The 24881-nt window shown below is 38.1% G+C and overlaps 1 protein-coding gene and 1 pseudogene across 2 annotated transcripts in view; both read left to right on the top strand.

Annotated features, from left to right (window-relative positions):
- The window catches only part of LOC311289119 (scavenger receptor cysteine-rich type 1 protein M130-like), a 50429-nt pseudogene extending 26389 nt beyond the window's left edge, over nt 1-24040 (top strand). The window contains exons 13-19 of the transcript in view: nt 20701-20796; nt 22305-22364; nt 22583-22636; nt 22739-22807; nt 22883-22933; nt 23064-23126; nt 23311-24040. The product of the transcript in view is annotated as a scavenger receptor cysteine-rich type 1 protein M130-like (transcript). The remainder of the gene's footprint in view (nt 1-20700; nt 20797-22304; nt 22365-22582; nt 22637-22738; nt 22808-22882; nt 22934-23063; nt 23127-23310) is intronic.
- Nucleotides 415-20666, top strand: LOC311289034 (scavenger receptor cysteine-rich type 1 protein M130-like; the record flags this gene model as incomplete). The annotated part of the gene is made up of 18 exons (XM_084406786.1): nt 415-2217; nt 8356-8404; nt 8639-8780; nt 10889-11203; nt 11447-11749; nt 11839-12141; nt 12659-12961; nt 13119-13433; nt 13821-14120; nt 15888-16202; nt 16348-16653; nt 16736-17050; nt 17143-17505; nt 17543-17860; nt 19309-19611; nt 19729-19800; nt 19982-20296; nt 20401-20666. The coding sequence occupies exons 3-18, from the start codon at nt 8723-8725 to the stop codon at nt 20664-20666; spliced, it is 4470 nt and encodes a 1489-aa protein (XP_084262912.1). The 5' UTR covers nt 415-2217; nt 8356-8404; nt 8639-8722.
- Nucleotides 24041-24881: the final 841 nt, after the last annotated feature.

Raw genomic sequence — 24881 nt, 5'->3', positions numbered from 1 at the left:
CGTCGCAGCACAGATTTATGTTACAAGGTAAACAATACTTTTTCACCATTGACGCGAGGATGAAGTTATACTAGAGGTCGTTCTGGCGTTATGCACAACCATGCTATGGTTAGACAAGCAACTATAAAACTTCGAATTTACACAAATGAATTACAACAGGCTGAATTACCTGTCGAGAAGAAAGCAGGCAACCTCGGCGTCCGTTTTACAATCTTTTCTCCTCATGAGCTCTTTCCATCTGGGAAAAGTTACTCCAATATTGACTATGGTCTTGCTGATTTGTCTGTCGCGTTGACGTTTTAATTCTCTCTTTCAAATCTGAGTACGCACGCACGCACGCACGCACACACACACACACACTATCTTTCAAATCTGCCGGCACTCGCGAGCTCACGAGTAATCTCTCCCGGGGAGGAGTTATGATGGCGGAATGAGCGGTAGCGTTTTTTGCAGGCTCTGTTATTAAAGTCTTGAAATCGTCCTAAACTTTTAATCTCCGACAGAAAAACTCAGCAACTTCACATAAGAACTGCACGAACAACATCTCAGCCCCACGGAGTTCTGTTTTTCGAAGCTGACCACCTTTGCTCGGTTTTTCTTTTTCTGTAACGTGAACGAGATGGCTAACGTTAGCAAAGCGGCTAAAGCTCAACTGCTAACAGACCACGACTATAAACTGACGGCCCTGCGCGAGGCATGTGAGGAAGAAGAAATAGAGGCAATGGAGGAAGAAAATCGGAAAATGTCTCATGACCACACACCTTTGCCTAGCCCAAATCCCAAGAAAATGAAACCAAAGAATCAAGATGTGGGAAAACAGCCGGGTGAGATAACAAATGAAACCATCTTAGATGCAATTCAAACTTTGATAAAGAGATTTGATGAACAAGATGACAGACTGAAAGCTTTTGAAAGTCGAATGGAAGCTAACACACAAGCAGTGAGAGAAAATAAGGAAGAAATAAGCAAAGTGAAGGAAGAAATGTTGCTGTTGAAAAAAGAAAATACGTCACTGAAGCAGATCTGTTTGGAGCAAGCCAGGTATAAGAGAAGGTGGGATCTTAGGCCCCGTCCACACTACTGCGTTTTCGTTTAGAAACGGAGAATTAAAACGAATACGATCTCCGTCCACACCAGCGTTTTAGCTGTGTATTAGAATTGATCTCCGTCCACATTAAAACGACTGAAAACGCGGATCACGTGACCATTCACCAACACTGGGCATGCGCGAGCCGGTGTAAACACAACTTCATTGATAAAATTATCCCACCATGCGCTGGTTCTTCCCGGGTTAACCCAAAACCGACGCTCCATGTACACGGTCGATACCAGGAATTGTCAAACGTAAACTATTTTATCGGGAATTGTCACATTGTCACTATTTTACCGGGAATTGTCACAGATCGCTCGAATAATAGCTTGCCTCCGGCGCATGTAGGCAGTTAGCATTGTAAAATGCAGAATTTACTTGCACAACAGCTGCTAGAAAAGATATAGCATACTCCATGACTGATGACACCCAATCAGATCCGAGCGTGAGCCTCTACTACGTCATCGTTTCTAAAGTCCTCCGTTTTGAGCCGTCCACACTAAAACGCCCTCCGGAGATTCAAAACGAAAAACTGGTCGGCAGCGTTTCTAAACTTCTCCGTTTTGGGTCTCCGTTTTTGTCGTTTTAGTGTGGACGGGAGGTGCAAACGTAGCAAAAGGTCTCCGTTTCTAAACGAAAACGCAGTAGTGTGGACGGGGCCTTAGACTGATGGGCCTTCCTGAAAAAGACAAAGAGGATACAAGAGAGACTGTGATTGGCATCCTTACAAGAGTGATCCCGGTGTCAGTGGAGAAACTCCGTGAGTCAGTTGACACAGTGCACCGCTTGGGAAAGAAGAACGATGCAGCCACCAACAAGATGCCCAGACCTGTAATCATCCAGTTTGCCTTGAGAACTGTCCGTGATGAAGTATGGAGGAGATCAAGAGAGGCAAGAGTGTGCAGAGAGATGGACATTCAGTTCAAGGAGGACTTCTCAAAAGAAGATCGTGAGGCTCGTGCAAAGCTTTGGCCTAAGGTGCAAGAAGCCAGAAGAAACGGGAAAAAGGCCTCCCTAAGAGAAGGATACGCTCTCATTGATGGACGCAGAGTTGACCCCTAAGTGCTGTGTAGTAAGCACATGCTCAGGCACTTTCTGCTTATTTAGAGCAAAAATTCAGTAACATGGTAAGATGTATTTAAGTTTTACAGAAAGAACTCTAAGGTATTTTATTTAAACATATTCTGTTAGTATGAATCTTACCAGGTGAACGTTTAATTGATTTAACTGCTAAAAGGGGTTGAAGGACTTCAATTACGAGTTGATGTTTTTTCTATATTTTTGATATGTTACTCAGGACAACATGTTCATTCCTGCAAAAAAAAACAAACAAACAAAGTTAAGCGCATTTAGAACAACCATACTTTCTTTTATATCATTGAATGTTAGGGGATTGAATAACATTACAAAGCGTAAAGCCATTTTTTTGTTTTGTAAGGATCAGAAATCGCAATGCATCTTTTTACAGGAGACTCATTCTGTTATGGATAATGAAAAATTTTGGAAAATTCCATGGGGGGATTACGCCTTCTTTGCACATGGAACATCACACTCAGCAGGAGTCATGATACTATTTAATAGATTTCCAGGTAACATAATGGATCATAAAAAAGATACTGAAGGTTAATGGTGGTTGTGGAGACAAATGACAAACGTTATATTTTGATATGCGTTTATGGCTTTAACAACCAAGCAATCAATGTGAAGTTGTATGCGAAATTAAGCCAACTTATAATTGAATGGAAAACAACATATGATTCAGATAAAGTAATATTGGGAGGAGACCATAATATAGCCCCTGATTCATGGCTAGACCGACTACCTCATAGGAATTCTCAACCTGTATATAGCGACACTATACTGTCTTTATGTACAACAACGTATATAATTGATTATTGGAGAGCATTAAATCCAACTTCAGTTCAGTTTACATGGTATAACTCTGCAGGAAATGGTCAATGTTCAAGATTAGATTACTGGTTGATTTCATGTGAGTTATGTAGTGATATTTCAGATTGTAAAATATCAGCCTCTCCGCTTACAGACCATTGCATGATTAGTCTAAACCTATTAACATCCAAACAACAATTGAATTCTCCAAATATCTGGAAGTTTAATAATGATTTCTTAAAAAATGCTGAATTTTGTAAACAGGTGAAGTCTCTTATCCCAGAGGTTGAAAAGCTAGACATGAGTGATATCAGTAAATGGGAATGGTTTAAGTTCAAAACCAGACAAATAGCAGTTGACACAGGTAAAAAACTGTCATGTATAAGGAAAAGGAAGCAAAAGGATCTAATTGACAAAATCAATCAACTAACAAGTAATATACAATTATCCATAGACAACATTACTGAATTAAAGTTATTGCAGTCCCAATTAGATGACATGTACACAACAAAGGCAAATGGAGCTTATGTTAGATCAAGAGCTAGATGGATTGAAAAGGGTGAAAAAAGTTCAACTTATTTCTTCGGACTTGAAAAACAAAGACAAAGTAAGAAAAAAATAAATAAACTTATGATAAATGGTATAACAATGGAAGATCAGAAATTAGTCCAAGATGAAATTAGTCTCTTTTATGGTAACATATATAAATCAAAATTTAACAAATCAGATTGTGATTTTTTTATTTGAAAAAATCGATGTAAACTTTAAAAAACTGGATGTGGAAGACAAACACATACTCGAAGAAGAATTAACTATAATAGAAATTGAAACTGCATTAAAACAAATGAAAACCGGTAAATCCCCAGGAATAGATGGGTTAACATCTGAATTCCTAAAACATTTTTGGGCAGATATTAAAAAGTTACTATATGTAAAGCTTTTTTGGAATGTATTAAGGAAGGATGTTTGTCCCCTACTATGAAAACAGGATTGATAACCTTATTACCAAAACCTCAAAAAGATTTGTTGATGTTAGACAACTGGAGACCAATAACCTTATTATGTAGCGATTATAAACTACTTGCTTTAGTGTATGCAAATCGCTTAAAGCATGTAATTGGAAAACTTATCGAAGAGTATCAATCAGCTTTTATACAGGGAAGATATATTCACAATCATATTCGTCTGATTCTAGATATGATTGACTACCAATCATTCATTCAATCAGATAGTCTTGTTCTATTCATAGATTTTTTCAAAGCTTTCGACACTGTGGAACATGATTTCATGTTTACGGTGCTCAAAAAATTCGGATTTGGAGAAGGGTTCTGCAAAATCATAAAAATGTTTTATAATGATATTCATAGTTACATCTCCCTCAACCCTGGAATGACACCAAAAATTAAGATTTCGCGTGGTATTAGACAAGGTTGTCCTATTTCACCAAAATTATTTATTTTATGTACACAAATGCTAGCATATCTAATCGTAAATCACCCTCAAATTAAAGGAATCACCATTTTCGATTACGAATATCGAATAAGCCAATTTGCAGATGACACAGTAATCTTTTTAAAAGATAAATCTTTAATTGGAAAAGCCCTAGATATAATATCAGTTTTTTCCAAAGCTTCAGGATTATGTCTAAACCTGAAAAAATGTGAAATACTATGTCTTCATCCATGTGCTGAGACGAATATAGACTCCATACCTGTCAAAACTGAACTAAAATTCCTAGGATTAATAATGTCTAAAGATAGAAATAAGAGAGAACAACTAAACATTGAAGGGAAAATAGAGAGTATGAAAAAATCTCTTAATCATTGGCTCATGAGAGATCTCTCTATTTTTGGCAGAATCTTATTAACAAAAGCAGAAGGTTTATCAAAATTTGTATATCCTTGTCAATCTCTTTATGTCCCCCCCCCCCCCCCCCCCCCCCCCCCCCAAATGATTAAAAAGGTAAATTCAATCATTTTTAATTTCATGTGGAAAAATAAGACACACTACCTTAAAAAGTCTGTGATGGTTAAAGACTATAAACACGGTGGGCTGAAAGCTGCTGACTTTGAATCCATGATAGGTGTATTAAAGTTGAACTGGGTTAAAGCTTATTTGACACAACCAAATTCCATATGGTTCCACATACCAAAATATATTTTCCAAAATGTTGGTGGATTAGAATTTTTGTTAAGGTGTGACTTTGAAATAACTAAACTACCAATCAAACTGTCTGACTTCCATAAACAAATACTGCTCTACTGGAAAATGATGTTCACTCACAACTTCACACCGCATAGCTCCACCTTGTGGAATAATAGAACCATATTAATTAACAGAAAGACACTATTTAAACAAGAATGGTATGATAAAAATGTTCTATATGTTACGGACTTGATGGATAAAAATGGCAGTCTGTTGCAGTTTAATTCCTTTGTCGAAAAGTTTAATTTAAAATGCTCTTATAGAGAATTTAACCAAATCAGTAGAGCTATTCCACTTCCCTTAAAATTCATGATTAAAAATATCCTCACAAATTCAAATGTGACTGTTAAATTGCCTGAATTAAAAATTGGTGAATTGAAATTTGGAGAAAGAAAATGTAATAACAAAATACTTGGAAGTATGTTTAAAGAAAAACTATTCTATGATATCAAAAAGCCAACGAAAATAAAGATAACAGATAATCAAGTTACATTAACAAAGACTTGTTGTAGCTATCTTAAATGGCCAATTTCACCTAAGGTAAAAGAAATTCAGTTCAAATTAATACATAATATTTATCCTGCTGCTGAAACCCTAAGGAAAAGGTTCAATTTTGAAGTTAATCAGTGTGTTTTTTGTATGACAGAACACGAAACAATTGAACACCTTTTTTTCTCTTGTTCAGTCACAATGGGGTTTTGGAAGGATGTTTATCGATGGTTAAATATTGGGATCAACAACTCTTTGTTTAACAAATTTCAAGTGATGATATGGTCTGTCAAAAAAGGTATCTAAAATGGTGAACATTATTTTCATTATGGGGAAGTATCATATACACAAAAATAAGTGGAATAACAGCAAGCCCAACATAAACTGTTTTAAGAATGAAATAAAAAATTATATAGCATCTCTAAAGGTGTTATCGGAAGAAAACCAGTCCATAAATGAGTTATATGGAACAATGTCAGAGTCTCTTGCTCCTTGAGTTTACAGTCCTATGTTCTTAAACACGCTTGAAGCACTATGTTGTTTTGTCAGCCCCTGTAAATTTTTATTTTTTATTTTTTATTTTTATTTATCTTATTTGTTGATATGATGTGAGTTTGTACTGTTTAAAATGCGAGCGCATGTTTTTTCCTCAAACGAGTTTTTGATGTTAAGTTTAAGTTTATATGACATATTATAAATTGAAAATAAAGCTTTTTTGAAAAAAAAAAAAAAAAAAAAAAAAACGAGTAATCTCTCCCCCTCGCATTCGTCACGGTGTCACTGAGTGAAAAACGCAAAAGGCGAAGCTTGAATTTACAGGCATGTCCCTCTTTGGCTAATGTAGTTTCAAGATGGAGGGGCAACATGGCGACCGGCATTCGAACCCCTCACCCGTATGTACTTTCAATGGCAGATTATAAACTTAAGAGAATACTTTATTACTTGAAAGAAGTAAATATATATTAATGAGCACATATATTTTTGAAAGAACTAAGTGTTTTTTGCTAAGAATCAACTAAAAAAGTTACACAGTGTAGCTTTAAGAGAATAGGGACGACCCTTTTACACCATGGACCGGTTGCACCGACCATTTTTCCCATCGTTAAACTAGCAAAACTGGATTCGGACACACACTAAGTGTGCTTGCGCCATGCACTTTAGACCATGCGCTTAGATCCTTAAAAAAGGGCCCTATATTTTTATTATATTTAAAAAAAAACTTGTTAATACTGCTGTGAGGGTGTTTCTAATACAGCGACTATGACAGTAAAGTTGACATATTTCTCTCTTCTGACCGCCATTATCAATCTCTCTCTAATTTTTTACTCTTTCTGAAAGTTGTGAAAACGCTGTTGTGGCGTTTTTCTTTTGCTATTTGAGCAAATGGGAACACAAAAAATATATGCAATGTAGTCTCTCATTCACTGCTATAGAAGTTTACCCAACTATGATGACTGCCACTTCTGAGAAACCCGGAAATGTGAACAGGGTCAATAGGATGTGTCACATGACGTCACATGATTTTCTTGCATCTAGCCAAAAACTGTGATATATTACATTCATATAGGTATAGGAATAGGTAGTCCTATTCGTATTTTATGTCTATGGTCCTATTAAGCCTGGTGATGAAAGTTAACATATGCTAAATAAAATGATACATTTAAATATAAAGTATTTTAAGTATTTTAAATACAAATTACAGTCTCTGAAAGTGTTTAATTACAAATGACATTTCATTTATTTTTGTAAAGGAAAATACAAATGACAAAATACTCAAAAGTAATTAAATACGTATTTCAAATACATGTAATTAAAATACTGCCCACCTCTGACAGCACAAGACAAAACATGACATGAAAGCACAAAACACACGGACAGCAGAGCACACGAGAATTAGCGAATGTCATTCCATGCACTCAGGACAAAATGTCAAACACTCGGAGCATGAATGTCCGAATCCCGACACAGAAGCGATACCAAACATGACATGAGTGCCGGAATCCGAACACCACGCTCCGAATATGAAACCAGGCACACAGGCAAAGACAAGAAAATACAGGAGTGTCAGGGCTCTGTCACAAACCGAAGAACAAACTAGACCAAAGTGACAGAACCCTGACATGTACTCCCATTTAGCCACTTAAAAGCTAAGTAAAAAGTAAAAGCTTTTTTTTAAAATCACAAGAGCATATTACTGATGTATTTTATATTGTTAAATAAAACGTGAAAATATCTTGAGCTTGTTTTAACCACAGGCCTTATTTCAAGCATTTAACAAAAAACATATTTAAAAAAACATTCACTTAATATGTTTCTGGGTTTTGGTCTACAAAAATACATCATCCCTGCACATATGTACAACGGCGCTTTAGCAGAAATGAAGTACAGAGGCACACAGGCTCACTCTGCTGTACACAAGATGAAGAGGGTTTTTGTGGGCCATTTGAAACAAACCACTTTGGTACAATATAAGAATTATCTTTAGAAAGTGATGAGATGTTTCACAAAAATACATTTTAAGGAGAATGTCTTTTCTGCCTCTTTTTAACTTAAAAAAAAAATGCTATTTGGCAATGGTATTTAATTTAAATAGTTGAGTTTATTACGTGTTAATATCATGCTAACTATATATATGTATAATATCACAGTTATTTATCAGTGCTTTTATCTCTTCTCTGCAGGTGTTGGGCTTTGATGCTGTAAATAAACTGGAGTGTTTCCTGTCTCCTTGTAAGTCAGTAAAATACGTGTGTGTGTGTGTCTGTTTCTGCATCCCCTCAGTCTTGATGGGTGGGGAGGAGGAGTTCATCAGCACTGACAGTTATATATATATATATATGGAGAAAGTAATAAAAGCCTCGTCTGATTTGTCACTGAAGTTGTTTGATGATTTCCTCTGTTCTGTCTAATAAGGTAACAGCGAGTGTGATTGGAGGGTTTTGAACCTCTTTCTCTCTCATTAAGGGGGCTGAGAGAGGACGCCTGTACTTCTGTATCATCAGTGCGGAGAAGCTTGTACTGGATGTTGAATTAATCAAGCAGAGAGAGATGGAGAGATGCCTGACACTCATTTTACTGTCTTCAGTTATAATACTCATCACAGCTGGTAAGCAGATATGAAATTAAAGAGATTGTTTTTTGTTGTTGTTGTTGTTTTTGTTGTTACTTTTTAATGAAAGGCTATGTTATTTAAGATATTAAAATTAAACTACACTGTAATGTGTTTTTTAGATGCCCGTAATCACCCGTGTCACAATATATTGAATGTGCTCCTGTGTTTAACAGGCAGTTTATCAGGCAGTCTTTATTCTCTTTCTCTCTCTGTCTCTCCAATTTATAAAGAGATACAAATAAGTTTTACATGAGTGTCTTCTTTTTTATTCAATATAATATATCGGTAGTTTTTTTTTTTTTTTTTTTTTGTCCTGTCTTTTGATCACAATTTAATTTTTCTTGTGATATCAACATTGTAAATGTTGTCTCAATCTTCTGTTATATAAATAAAATGAAAAAAAACATACATTGATCACCTTTTCTCTGGTTGAAAACGATTTAATCGCCACGTGTCAAACATTATTCTATAACCATGCAGGCATCTCTGTCCCTCGAGTTTGGTGGCCGTAAAATTTATCACACATTTGGAGTTCTGATTTGAAAAAAATTGATTTGGAAATATTAGTGACAGACATGTTAGCTTGAGCAAGTCCCATGAACATTTTAATAAAAAAAGAAAAAGAATCTCTCATTCATAATCCAGCAAGATAAATGCTGTATTATGTTATATCAAGAAGTTGTGATCATGACAAACAAAAAAAACCTAAAGGCCTTTTTTTACAATGTTTTCTGTAAACTTTAAAATACTCACTGTCTCAATAAAATAGAAACAAGACTTAAACAAATATGCGTTAACATGATTATAGTGTGGAAAAAAATGATTACTAACCTTTTCTGTGCAAAGTTATTTCCAGTTTTAAACTTTCCGCAACATAATGGTATAAACCCAGTAATGGTTTTTAACTATTTACAGCTAAAACAATAATGTATTTTAGCATAATTGAAACCCTAAATTTTTTTTTTTATAAATGGAGGGAGTCAGCAAAATATTATTTTTGGTAATCAACAGAGCCGGACAGTAATGGAGTGCATTTACTTGAGTACAGTACTTAAGTACAATTTTGAGGGATCTGTACTTTACTCGAGTATTATTTTTGGGGAGTTCTCATGACTTTACTCAAGTACATTTGAGAGACAAATATTGTACTCTTTACTCCTCTACATTTCTATCCATAACTGTGAGTACCCGTTACTACTTCTAAAAAAAAGGAAAAAAGAAACATCTCGGAAACCCTCAATTTGTTGTTTCTCTCTCAAATGTGATTGGATTGTGCAGGCGCCACTGATTGGGACAGCCTATCAGCAATCACCTTCAGCTTTCCGCCAAAGTCAACTCCATGGTCAGATTTAGATAAGAGAAGAAACCATGGACGAAACAATGGATGAAGATGCAGCAGGTCCATCCCGGGAGTATTTTTTATTTATTTATTTATTTCCCAGGATGGTAGGGGAAGACTCATGAATATTCATTAGGGAAGTCATCCCTGATTGGTCTTAACCCCAGTGACGGGTAGGTTTAGGGGTGGGGTTAGGGGTAGGTCATCAGACCAATCAGGGATGACTTCCCTAATGAATATTCATGAGTCTTCCCCTACCATCCTGGGAAAAAAAATATTGCATCCCGAACCCGTACGTGGCCCCACCTCGCCAGACTATTTCAATTTTCTGAACAAGTTAATGATAGTTTTCGCTTCAAGTGTTTGCTGTGTTTACCAATGTAAGCACTGTGGCAGTAGTAATGCAATATTTAGAAAATGTACTCTTGTACTCTTGATACTCAAGTACTTTTAAAAACAAGGACTTCAGTACTTTTACTTAAGTAGACATCTGACTGTAGTACTTTTACTTGTACTTGAGTGAAATTTAGCAAGGGGTATCTGTACTTTTACTCAAGTAATGAAGCTGTGAACTCTGTCCGCCTCTGGTAATCAACATACCTATGCTGTTGATTGAGCTAAACTTGTATTGAACTCTGAATATTCATTTAAAATACTCATACGTATGTGTCCCATTTTCCCAGTTGTCCTACTTTGTAATGCTGTAAATTGAACTCTCATCCCTTCATCTTTCATCTCTCATTTGTTACTGCTAAATATTTAGACCGTATGGATGTGAGGCTGGTTGGTGGTCACAATCGCTGTGCTGGTAGAGTGGAGGTTCTTCATAGAGGTCAGTGGGGAACAGTGTGTGGAGATGACTGGGATATGGCTGAAGCTGCAGTGGTGTGTAGAGAGCTGGACTGTGGAGAACCTGTAGATGCTCTGGGTGATGCTCATTTTGGACCAGGATCAGGACCAATCTGGATGAATCTTGTCATGTGTACTGGATCAGAGACAACACTGAAGAACTGTGGGTCATCAGGATGGGGTAAAAGCATCTGTGATCATAGTAGAGATGCTGGAGTCATTTGCTCAGGTAAAGTATTTTACATATTAAAATTCATATGCACTTCCAGATTGACTTCTAATTTTTAAAGAAGTTTTAAAATGTTGACTTCAATAATAAATACATTTTATAATAATATTTGTTGTGGTTTTCTTTTGTGTTTTTACTTTATTCATTATAAGACTAAAAATAAAATGGCTTTGATGTACAAATCATTATCTTGAAGCCCCATAAATAAGCCATGCTTTTGTTGATCTGTGTTGTCTTATTCAGAAGTCCGGCTGGTTGGAGGTTCTCGCTGCTCTGGGAGGTTAGAGATACTTGATGATCAGACGTGGGTTTCAGTGTGTGACGCTGCCTTTGACCAGCAGGATGCAGAGGTTGTGTGTAGAGAGCTGGACTGTGGTGCTCCTGTACAGGTGCTGGGAGAAGATGCTTTTGGCAAAGGAGACGCTCAGATGTGGACACAAGAGATTCAGTGCAGAGGAAATGAGTCTCAGATTCACCTCTGTCCAACATCACCATTAGATGAAAACAACTGTTTACATGAGCACAACATTGGTTTGCTGTGTTCTGGTAAGAGTTCAAAGTACAACTAAGCACATTTCATTTCATTTTATTATAACAATTTAAATTTACAATAGCCTTTTCTCTTACATTCATAGACATAATAAATGTGAGACTGGTAAATGGCAGCAGTCGCTGTGCTGGTAGAGTGGAGGTTCTTCATAGAGGTCAGTGGGGAACAGTGTGTGGTGCTGGTTGGGATTTGGCTGATGCTGCAGTGGTGTGTAGAGAGCTGGACTGTGGAGAACCTGTAGATGCTCATTTTGGACTGGGATCAAAACCGTTTTGGATGAAAAATGCAATGTGTTCTGGATCAGAGTCTACACTTAAGAAATGTGGATTCATACAATCAACTGATCTTGATGTGTGTCTTGATAAGAGCGCTCAAGTCATTTGTTCAGGTAAGCTAAAGCTAAAAATCCTGTCTTAATGTACAAAACAATCACACCAAAAGCAGTCATAATTTCATTTTTGTGACCATTTTCCGGCTTCTTTTTGACAGCACAAACTGTTAAGGTCAGACTGTAATAATCAGAGACCTTGTTAAAAATCAAATCTAGAAGCTTGTTTCTAACTCTACATTCTAATGTAATTCCCTGATAGGATTCATTCATAGACATTGTTGACATGAAAATGTTGAAATGTGGCCAGTCATGTAATGCATTTAGATTTTTACAGTAAAACTAACTATAGACTGTTTTGTATATGAGCTGGTTTTGTAGGTTACTTTTGTAGGTTACTTGTAGGAAAAAGTTTTGCTGACATGTATAATATGTTTTCATAATAAATATCTTTTATTTCAGAAGATTAAGGAAAATATGATTTCTCGTTGATTGATATATTAATTATATGACTATCTGACTCATTATTGAAGTTCTCTAACTTTAAATTTAGTTTTTTCCTGTGTTGTTCTTTCAGAAGTCCGGCTGGTTGGAGGTTCTCGCTGCTCTGGGAGGTTAGAGATACTTGATGATCAGTCGTGGGTTTCAGTGTGTGACGCTGCCTTTGACCAGCAGGATGCAGAGGTTGTGTGTAGAGAGCTGGACTGTGGGGCTCCTGTACAGGTGCTGGGAAAAGATGCTTTTGGCAAAGGAGACGCTCAGATGTGGACACAAGAGATTCAGTGCAGAGGAAATGAGTCTCAGATTCACCTCTGTCCAACATCACCATCACATGAAAACAACTGTTCTCATGAAAATGATGTTAGACTAGTGTGTTCAGGTTTGAGCCTTTTTTAAATAAACTGAAATCAAATTTCATGTTCCCAAAATATAAACTAAATATTAGTACATTTTCTCTTTTTTTTTTTTTTTCTTATTGTGATACTTTTTTCCTCATTCTTTCTTTTTGTACACGTCTTTACTCCCTTTTTTTATAGACAATTTGAGAGTAAGGCTAGTTGATGGTCACAGTCGCTGTTCTGGTAGAGTGGAGGTTCTTCATAGAGGTCAGTGGGGAACAGTGTGTGGTGTGACGTGGGATTTGTCTGATGCTGCAGTGGTGTGTAGAGAGCTGGACTGTGGAGAACCTGTAGATGCTCTGAGTAATGCTCATTTTGGACCAGGATCAGGAACAATCTGGACAAATCGTACGTTATGTTTGGGATCAGAATCTACACTGAAGAACTGTGGATCAGTAAATTGGGGTTTTTATGACTGTGATCATACTAAAGATGCAGGAGTAATCTGCTCAGGTAAACTGCTCCAAACCCTGCACTGTTTTTACATCACTGATATTTCAACTGTCTTTAAGGGAAAGTTCAACAAAAAATTAAAAATCAGTCATCATTTACTTTGTCTTTTCAAATCTCTATGACTTTGTTCTGTAGAGCATACAATGTTTTTTCTGATTTTACTCTCATTATATTGAAAAGAGTACCAGGATATTCGGTAAAATTCCCCTTTTATGTTCCATAAAAATGAAAGTCAGATGATACGGATTGACATGAGAGATTGAGTAATTTGACTCTTTTACTCCTTTCACATTAATAAGTGGTGCTTTATGGTAGAACAATAATGACCAGAATTACACACCTTTAGATAAACAAAAGTTAAACATTTCTTATCTCTTGCTACTTCAGGTGTCAGGCTTATTGGAAACTCCAGTTGCTCTGGGAGGTTAGAGATACTTGATGATCAGTCGTGGGTTTCAGTGTGTGATGCTGCCTTTGACCAGCAGGATGCAGAGGTTGTGTGTAGAGAGCTGGACTGTGGGGCTCCTGTACAGGTGCTGGGAGAAGATGCTTTAGGAAAAGGAGACGCTCAGATGTGGACACAAGAGATTCAGTGCAGAGGAAACGAGTCTCAGATTCACCTCTGTCCAACATCCTTACACAAAAACAGCTGTTCACATTATAATTACCAGGGGCTGATCTGTGCTGGTGAGTTAAAATAATATAGTAATATCATACCTTTTACTAATAGGGCGCATCTCAGTCAGCTTCATATTTCACAGTCAGAACACTGACCAAGGAGCCAGCCATTTTAAGATCCGTCTCAATCACAAAATCCTTAAAGTTAACTGGAATGTTCACTCCCTAAAAATCCCACAATGCACTCCAAAAACTAGATGCTCACTACGTTCCCCTTAATGCAGTGGTCGGGAACCTATGGCTCGCGAGCCACATCTGGCTCTTTGGCAAAAATCATGTGGCTCGCGAGGTCTCTCACCCTTTACCAACAAACCATCGATGAAACAATTAAAACACATCAACAGAGATCGGCTCTCTGCAGAAAAAGCAGCCAATTACAATTCCCTTGTTGTAGTACAGCCTACTGAAGTTAATGAAAAGTTTATGATAATAATAATATTAAAGTTGTACCGGCAAAAGTGCGTGTTCAGTGCTGTTCGCGAGTGTCACGAGTCACCACAGCAATCAACTAACCGCTTACGTTTCTGTGGTAACCTGGCTACACCTGCACTGGGATTCAAGCAGGCGAAAACCATTCTAGAACAGCAGCGGAAATGTAAAAGTAGGCTTTATAAACTTTAATATATCAATTTATTGAAACGGGTGCTTTGCTGTGCAAAGAGACATTTCACCCGCTGGTACTTTCACTTTTGCGCAGAGACCGTTATGTCCTATGAATGTGTCGTATTTTTGATAATCCGCGCAGATTTCAGTTGACGATTCTGTTTAAAGTTATTAATAACAAAACATGAATGGATGAGAAAGAAAAGAACAGGATGTGCTTTATATTGAAAATAAACATTAAAAGCGCGATAAGTCGCGAAAGAGAACTGAACTCTACTGACAGGATGCTGTGCGCGCGCTCCGAGCTCCGAGCCTTTGTCTTCGGTTGCGCGCCTAAACGGCCAAATAAACACAGAAATACATCAAAATGCCAAGTCGAGTATTCACGTAAACACAGCAGATAGTACTGTGTGCATTCACTCTCTCTCACACACACACGCACACAAAAGAGGATTTATGCTCATCACTTGGTAACTCAACCTCACAGTGAAAGCCCTGCACAAATAATTCCAAATTGCAACTTAATTATTGTTTGCTGAATATTTGTTTGTTTTTAGTTGTCTATGGACCTAATAATTACTACTGTTGATTTTTTTTATTGGGGGAAAAAAAGCATGTCTTTAATTATATATATATATATATATATATACTTTTTTTTTTCTACTGTGGCTCTTTTGTAAAAATGCATTATCCAAAAATTAACAAAATGGCTCTTTGGTCAAAAAAGGTTCCCGGCCCCTGCCTTAATGGAAGTTCTATATACAATATCATCATGACATGCGATAGAAGATTTGAAAAGACAATCATTTAATTATATGTCAGTATAAACATCATCAGTAGATAGGTAGTGAACAGTGTAGTAAATATTTATAATTAATTCTGGCTAAAATGTTTTAGATATATAACAACAATCAAAGTATATTTCATAACATACTTTAAACAGCATAAAAATGTCAGAAAGATGTTATGTGTGTTGTTAATAAATACCAGTGGTGACGTTTTATGACACAAGCACCTAGTCATATCATCGGGAATTGAAAAATCAGTGTCCACGTGTAATGAGCCAGTGTGCTTTATCAGTGCTGAATTTGTGTACACTATATACTGATACACTAACTAGTGTGCTTACGGAGATGCAATCAAAGTCTCTATCTGTATTTTTCTGCCACTTAGATAAAAAGAATGTGAGGCTGGTTGGTGGTACCAGTCGCTGTGCTGGTAGAGTGGAGGTTCTTCATAGAGGTCAGTGGGGAACAGTGTGTCATCAAGCCTGGGATTTGGCTGATGCTGCAGTGGTGTGTAGAGAGCTGGACTGTGGAGAACCTGTAGATGCTCTGAGTGATGCTCATTTTGGACCAGGATCAGGGCCAATCTGGATGGATGTTGTATTATGCACTGGATCAGAGTCAACACTGAAGAACTGTGGGTCAGGAGGATGGGGCGTACATGGCTGTACTCACAGTTATGATGCTGGTGTCATCTGTTCGGGTGAACAATTTAACTGACTGCCCATTGATTTGTTGTGACAAAGAATATTTTGTTTGGAAAACTGTTTGTGTGTTTATTGTATTTAACTATCAAGCATTTGTTTTTGTCTACTGTGTCATTCCTGTAATATTAACAGGTCATCAAGCTTCCAGACTCATTAATGGATCTCACCTGTGCTCTGGGAGGTTAGAGATACTTGATGATCAGTCGTGGGTTTCAGTGTGTGACGCTGCCTTTGACCAGCAGGATGCAGAGGTTGTGTGTAGAGAGCTGGACTGTGGGGCTCCTGTACAGGTGCTGGGAGAAGATGCTTTTGGCAAAGGAGACGCTCAGATGTGGACACAAGAGATTCAGTGCAGAGGAAATGAGTCTCACATTTCATTTTGCTCAATTTTATTATCACACCAACAAAGCTGTACCAGTGACTATAATGTGGGCCTGATCTGTTCTGGTAAATTATAAATATTCTGTCTCTCTTCATTCTCCTCTGTCAGCTGCATTATACTCTGTTTTAACTTCTGTTCTTTATTCAGGTTACACAGACGCTAAACTGATGAACGGTTCAGACTCCTGTTCTGGAAGAGTAGGGCTTTGGTTCCTTAATGAGTGGGGCTCAGTGTGTGATGCATGCTGGGATATGAGAGCTGCCAGTGTCCTCTGTAGACAGCTGAATTGTGGGATTGCTGTGTCTGTTGTGGGATCAGACTGGTTTGGAGAGGGAAGTGGTGAAATCTGGGCTGATGTGTTTGATTGTGACGGGAATGAAACTAAACTCTCAGAATGTTCCGTCTCTTCATGGAGTCGAGCTGAATGTTCTCATAGACGAGATGTTGGAGTCATTTGCTCTGGTAAACTTATTTGACACTGAGAGCATTATGATCTTTTTCACCATGTTATAACACAATTCCTATTTTAGTAAAACATGAGATCTTCTCCTCAGGTTCCTCTCTGGCTGTTCATGATGGTCTGGTGCGGTTGTCTGGAGAGAGACAGTGTGAGGGGGAGCTGGAAGTTTCCATCCATCAGGTCTGGAGGAGAGTTCTGCTGGACTCCTGGAGTCTCACTGAATCCTCTGTGGTCTGCAGACAGCTGGGCTGTGGCTCTGTGCTGAACTTCTCCGGCTCCTCTTCATCCAGTCCTGAACACAGTCATGAGTGTGTGACGGGCTTCCAGTGCTCTGGGAGTGAAGCTCATCTGGGGAACTGCAGCTCTCCACAAACTCTCAACTGCAGCTCCACACAACAGCTGTCAATCACCTGCCTTGGTGAGAACAACAACATCTGGGCAGATTCTTCAGTTGTTAGTGATCAATAATGTGTTTTTCTCTCTCTGAATATCAGGTCGCGGGTCCATCAGGCTGGTGGGTTCTGGGGGAGACTGTGCAGGGAGGCTGGAGGTTTTTCACAGCGGCTCATGGGGGACAGTGTGTGATGACTCCTGGGATATTAAAGATGCCCATGTGGTGTGCAGACAGCTGCAGTGTGGAGTGGCCCTCAGTAACCAGCAGGTACCAGCCTGGTTTGGTCCTGGTTCTGGACCCATATGGCTGGATGAGGTGGAGTGTGAGGGGAATGAGACGTCCCTGTGGAACTGCTCTTCTCCAGGCTGGGGGAAACATGACTGTCAACACAAGGAGGATGTAGGAGTCGTGTGCTCAGGTAAACATTTCAGTGTTGTGAAAAAATGTTATTCAGTAACATTTAAAATCTAAAATATCTTCTGGGAATATCTAACATTTTTCAGTTACACATACAGGGGTTTTACAGTGAAACTGAATCTGTGGTTTGAGACCACAATAATTTATTAGTATGTTGTAGTCTATTAGTAGACTCCTTTTGCAGCATCAATTCGTCTTGGGAATGACAGATATAAGTCCTTCATAGTGGCCAGAGGGATTTCGAGCCATTACACTTCCAGAACAGTGGCCAGGACACTATGTAATGCTGGTGGAGGAAAACGTTTTTTGACTTGCTCCTCCAAAATGTGGCTCAAAAATATTTAGATCTGGTGACTGTTCAGGCTGTGTTCAACTTCACTTTCATGTTCATCATTTCATTCTGTCACAAGTCTTGCTGTATGTAGCATTATTATGATAATAATAATAATAATAATTATGATAACGATACACGGCACAATGTGCTTCAGGGTACAATGCTTGAACCATTAGGTGCACATGGTCCTCCAGAATGGTTCGGTAGTCTTTGGCAGTGACGTGCCCATCAAGCACAGTAGGGAATGCCATGATATTGCAGCCCAAGCCATCACTGATCCACGCCTGTGCTTTACTCTGGGCACGCAACAGTCCGGGTGTTAATCCTCTTTAGGGCTTCTCCACACTGTAACTCCCATGGATGTGGGAAAGACAACGAAGGTGGACAGTGAACTTACAATACATGTTTTACATTGTCCACAGTCCAATGAAACTGACATTTGGCATTGTCACGAGTGACCAAAGGTTTGGCTATAGCAGCCCGACCATGTGTTCCATGTGGAGCTCCCGACGAACAGTTTTGGTGGAAACAGGAGAGTTGAGGTGGGGATTTAATTCTGCAGTGAGTTAGGCAGCTGTGGTTTTAATGTTTTTTGGATACAATCCAGGATATCCTCATCCTAGTAGCTTCCTCATGTGTCGACAGTTACTCCTGTTGGATGTGGTTCGTCCTACGTGGTGGTTTACTATGGCTCTACAGCCAACATTATCCTGGATACCATAGCTCTCGATACACCACAAAGACTTGTTGTTCTAATCACAGATGAGCCAGCGAGATGCGCACCAACAATTTGTCCTCTTTTGAACTCTGATATGTCTCCCATTATGTTCTGTGGATTGCAATATTTTTATGTACAGCTGTGCTGTTGCTCTGCTAATTCAACCTTCTCACATTCTGTTCTTGCTGATGGAATGTAAAATCAATGAAGATTGGCCACCAGATATATATACATATAGGCATATATAGGCATTAAACCTCCAACACTTTATTGGCCAGTGTTTCAGTTTCATTGTCCAACCCCTGTATATATGTTATGTTACCTGAATGTGTTTGTGGTTGAAATGAATACTGTAGGGCTGGGTGAAATCAGAGGTTGTGTTCATGTTTCCATCTAGAGTTTAAAGAGATCAGGTTAACTGAGGGCTGTGAAGGGAATGTGGAGGTTTTCTACAATGGATCCTGGGGTAATGTGTGTGTAAACCAGATGGACAGAGACACAACGAGTCTGATCTGTCAAGAGCTGAACTGTGGAAGATCTGGTGCTTTTTCCGATTCTATCCCAAGACTGGAATCAGCTCATAACTGGCTGGATAAAGTGAAATGTCGACCACATGATTCCAATCTGTGGCAGTGTCCATCTTCACCCTGGGGACAGAATGACTGTGGTGAAGATGAAGTGGCCCATATCACCTGCTCAGGTAAGACTGATTTCCATTGCAATTTCTATCTCTAAAAATACAACAATATTCAGTTAACATTATTGAGTATATAAACAAAATGTGTCTATATAATATTGAATTTACTTGTGATTACAGAACAGGAGAGTCATGAGTCCCCTAGAAGCTATTTGTCATGCTCCACATCTCCACATCAGAGACAGTGTTCAGGTAAGTTAATTTGATTTAGAAGAACATAAAAATCATAACAGCCATACGTGTTGTATGTACTGTATGTGATTTAGTTCTGGGGAACCAAGAGAATTTAATATCACTCCACAGACATACCTGTAGGTGTTTCTGTCTTGACAACTCTGTTGGCCAATAATGTATTCACTTGGCTGTGATTTAGATCATGTTCCTCTCAGACTGAGTGGAGGTTTGGGCCGGTGCTCTGGGAGGCTGGAGGTGTATCATAACGCTGTGTGGGGTTCAGTCTGTGCTGATCTGTGGGACATCAGCGATGCTCAGGTGGTCTGCAGGCAGCTGGGTTGTGGAGCAGCACTGAGGGCTGATGGGAATTCAGTCTTTGGTGCTGGTGAAGGTGTTGTGTGGCTGAACAGAGTCAAGTGCAGAGGGAATGAGATTCACCTGTGGGACTGTCCTCTCTCCCTGAAGAACCACACTGACTGCTCCCACAAAGAGCACGCTGGACTCACCTGTGCAGGTCACTGCAACACACTGACCGATATTATTCATTTATAAATTGTTTAAGTGGTAATAATATTTGTGTATTGGCTTTTTCCAATGTGTTTTTGTCTGTTTTGCCAGATTTGTCAGTGTCCACTACTCCTGCCACAACAACATCAGCTTCTCCTCCAGTTTCTCAGACAGTGCGCTCAACATCAGTCACTCCTCCACAAACTCCTCCAGTGTCTCTCTCTGTGCTTGTGGTTGTACTGGGAGTTTTGCTCTTACTGCTCTTAGTGCCACTGATTATACTGATTCAGCAGAACAGAGTGATGAGGAGAGGTAGGAGAGATCCAGAGACTGTCATATTGTGTCTTATTCAGTGTGTGATCAGTCATGTGTTGTGAGCTGACAGCAGGTTTTGTCTGTCTACACTCACAGCTCTCTCTAAGAGGAGACACAAGACGAAGACTGAGGCCGTTTATGAGGAGATTCATCACAGACCCAGTAATAGACACAGTGTTTTCACTCAGAGGGGTGAGTAAATGTCATAGTGCTTGATTTGTCATGATCATCAGACTCATCACTGAATTCAGAGGGGTAAGAAGAGTAAATCACAGATTCATCTCTGTGACCTTGTTTGTGTGATGATTAAGGGTTAGTGTTATATTTAGGTGTGAGTCAATGTTAGAGTCAAGAAGGAATGGATTTCCTTAGATTAGTATGAGCTGAACTTGAAGATGGCGCCACAGATGGCTGCCTTGTTTTGGAGCTCCTCAGTGTTTGTCTTTTATTGATTGTTTGTCCTGTCTTCAGTCAACTTTTACCTATAACTTTTATGAGAGACAAACAACTGGACATTAGACAATGCACACCCCCCAATAACTCGGCTCTCTGTGCCGACCTCCATCTGTCAGTGGATCACCAACTTCCTGATAGACAGGCAGCAGCTAGTGAGGCTGGGAAAATTCACATCCAACACTTGCACAATCAGCACACTGGCACTCCTCAAGGATGTGTGCTCTCCTCATTACTCTTCTCCCTCTACACAAATGACTTCACCTCTACTGATCCCTCTGTTAAGCTCCTGAAGTTTGCAGACGGCACCACAGTCATCAGCCTCATCCAGGATGGTGATGAATCTGCATACAGAAGAGATGTTCTGGTAAGTCACAACAACCTTGACCTGAACATGCTCAAAACAGTGGAGATAATATTGGACTTCATTAGGAACATCCCAGCACTCCCCTCCCTTACCATCATGAACAGCACTTTAGCCTCGTGGTTCCTGGGCTCTACCATCTCTTCAGGACCTGAAGTGGGAGTTCCAGATAGACTCTATTGAGAAAAATGCTTCGCCAGCTGAGGAAGTTCATCTTTCCACAGGAGCTGTTTAGCCAGTTTTATTCAGCCGTCTGTTCTATGCACTTCAGTAGTTGTCTTGTTTAGTTCAGCTACCAAATCAGAAGCCATCAGAAGACTACAATGGACAGTCCGGACTGCTGAAATGATTATTTCCCACCCTCCAGGATCTATACTCTTCCAGAGTGAGGAAGAGGGCAGATAAAATCATCACAGACTCCACTCATGCTGGCCATAACCTCTTTGCACTGTTGCCGTCCGGCTGGAGATTCAGAACGATCTAGGCACTAGAAAATCTAGGCTTAGGAACAGCTTCTTCCCACAGGCCATCTCCCTCCTGAACAGTTAAATGCCTCATAACGCCTCTCTTAGTGCAAAACTGCCACTGTTTAGTGAAATATTTATTTATTAACATAATACTGCTAACTGTAAATATGTTAATATCTGTAAATATGCCTAATCTGTGTCTTATACCTTTCAAATTTTATATGTGTCTTATTGTTGTATTTATATGTGTGCACTGGAAGCTTCATTTACAAGAAAAAGTCCTTGTGTGTGTGCAAGCACACTTGGCAATTAAGCTCTTTCTGATTTCTGATTCTGAAATGATCCAAAGCATATGGGGGTTTTGGCTGATTTGTGATTGTGAACATGTATCTGATAGTTCTGCTCTTTCCTAACAGGAAGTGTCCGTTCTACCGAACAGCATTCTGGGTATGAAGATGCTGATGAGCTTCTTTCAGGTTAGAGGACTGAATTATAATAATGTTACTTGCTATATACAGAAAAGTATGTATGTTTGTTAAATTAAAAACATTAAGATAAAAAAAGTTATCTTAGCAGTGTTTAATAATTATATGCAATAATATATATATGTACTGTATAGTAATAATAGTATGTACTGTATGTATGTTGGTATTTATGAATGTATGTATTTTCTTTTTCACATCAAAATCTGCAGTAGGAGTCACAGCTGACTACTATAATGACGTCAGCACCACTGAAGGCCCAACAGGTCAGTGACTTTAACTGATCACAGAAATTCACTTCATTTAATTACCTATTTGGCCTGTGAATTAGTTTCTGTTTATTCTCTCTTTTCTATTGAATTGTTTAGAAAATCAACAAATCACATCAGAGAATTATGATGATGTAATCAATGCTGAACGGAGACATCATGATACAGGTTTATTTCTTTTAATTATTTTGTTAGGTCTTAACACAATACATATATATAATTTTTCATTATTTTGTTTAACAGAAAACTATGATGATGTCATCATCGTACGACAGTTCTTCAATGATAAAGCAGGTGTGGGTTTCAAATTATACACTTATGCATTAGAACAGGATTTATTTTCTTGTTTTTTTGTCAAATTATAGTAGCATGTAAAGTATGAAGACTTTTTGCATGTAATTAATAATAGACACATTTATATCAGAGGGTGTTCAGGAGGAGTATGGTGATGTGAAGAATGTCGGGGAATATATGAGTGACATATCTGGTACGTTATTGACACTTTTTTTACTGAATAATTTTGGTGTAGTCCTTATAATAGCTTTATATTATGAATGTATCTTGTTCTGTTGTCTCAATAGCTAATTTAAATGGACTGAAAACATTGTGTTCATTATAATACTTTTTAAATCATGTTGATACATTAATTTGCTCTTGTTTTTTAATAACAGACTATGATGATGTGGGGGAGGAGCCAGGAAAACAGGGAGGGACTTTATAACTCAAACCACACCCACTGCAGCAAATCATTTTTCAGTTTTTAAGTGGTCTGCAGAGTTTAGGTGTTTAAGATCCTATATACTGTATGTTTTAGCTGCAGTCCAGCAATGTTTTATGTTGCACTTTGTATTCAAATCTTCTAATTCAATCATTTCTGAGAACAAAAATGCATTGCTTTCAAAATATTAGATTGTTTTAGTTTTTCCAGACCATGCTTTTTTCTTTTTCTTTTTTGCTATTTCTCTGAATTGATACATGTCTATCACATAGCCTTAGAAATTTGAGGAAAAAAATGTCTTTACCTTTAAGCCTCCACCACAACAGTTTTTAACATTTCACAGCACCTTCAACTTATAAAAATATAACTCCTCTTAAATGCAGACCCACTGCTGGCGGACTTTTATATTTTGCTAAAAGCTGTTGGACTTTACTTTGGGAAATACGTTAACAAACAGCAGCTGTGAGCAATTATCAGAAAAGCATGTTCACTTAATGTCCTGCAGAAGGAGTTTCTGACAGTCAGAAAGTAACACATGGCATGAACTCTGAGCTTAAATATTCAGTGTGAATATGGTGGGGTAGAATCTTCTGGGGGGTAGAATTGGGAAGGCTGACATTGTGTTTTTTGTACAGAAAAAAAATAAAAATCAATACATTTCTGTGAAATATTTCTGTTTTTTTTTATTCACAAATTGTCGTTTGCTGTGTAAATGCTTTCCTAGCCTATTATTAACACCCAGTGCTCCTCAAGCCAGGGTAGTTGTCAGTGTTTGTCATCTCTTCTCTGCAGGTGTCAGACTTTGTGTTTCCCACATTGACTCTCATGACAGCTGGACTTTGTCAGCACTTTATCATGTGTGTGTCTCCTCAGTAAAGTGTCTCTGTAAGGTAGAGGAGGATTCCCGTTCAGTTAAAGGGCCAAACAGTTTCTGTCAAAATATTTAATGTAAGTAGAGTTCAGTGTTTAACTTGATTCCTTCCTCCTTTCAGATTTCTTACTGATTTTATTTATTTATTTACTTTCTTATTTGCTGGGTCTAAAAGCTTTACTATGTTTAGTTTTTTTTTTAGTTTTTGTTTTTCACTGTAGCCTATCATTTTTCCTCTGTACTTATATATTTGTTTTAAGTTAATTATTAAATAGTAAAGTTGTTCACATAAAAATAATATTCAAGATGCTGCTGGCACCATTTTATATTATTCTTTAATCCTGTGCTTTCATATTATCTATGTTTTGTATAATTATTATACATGCATTTTTAATTACCTTTAAAAGTGTTTTTTCTTGTGTCCATTTCAATTTTAAGGAATTTTCCTTACTTATAGCTGGAAACTTCATGTGTTTTAAAGTTTGATCAGTTATCACCATAGACCGTAAAAAAAAAAAAAAAAAAAAAAATATATATATATATATATATATATATATATTATCACCCTGATTGGACTATATCCAGAGGCAGAACAACACGGTTAGCGTAACTCTGTGGTGATCCGTCCTGATGAAGAAGCAGCCCGCCTCTGG

The sequence above is a fragment of the Rutilus rutilus genome, assembly GCF_951802725.1.
Source record: "Rutilus rutilus genome assembly, chromosome: 4".
NCBI lineage: Eukaryota > Metazoa > Chordata > Actinopteri > Cypriniformes > Leuciscidae > Rutilus > Rutilus rutilus.
The sequence above is the reverse complement of the archived record's forward strand: the minus strand, read 5'-3'. Positions and strand labels throughout refer to the sequence as shown.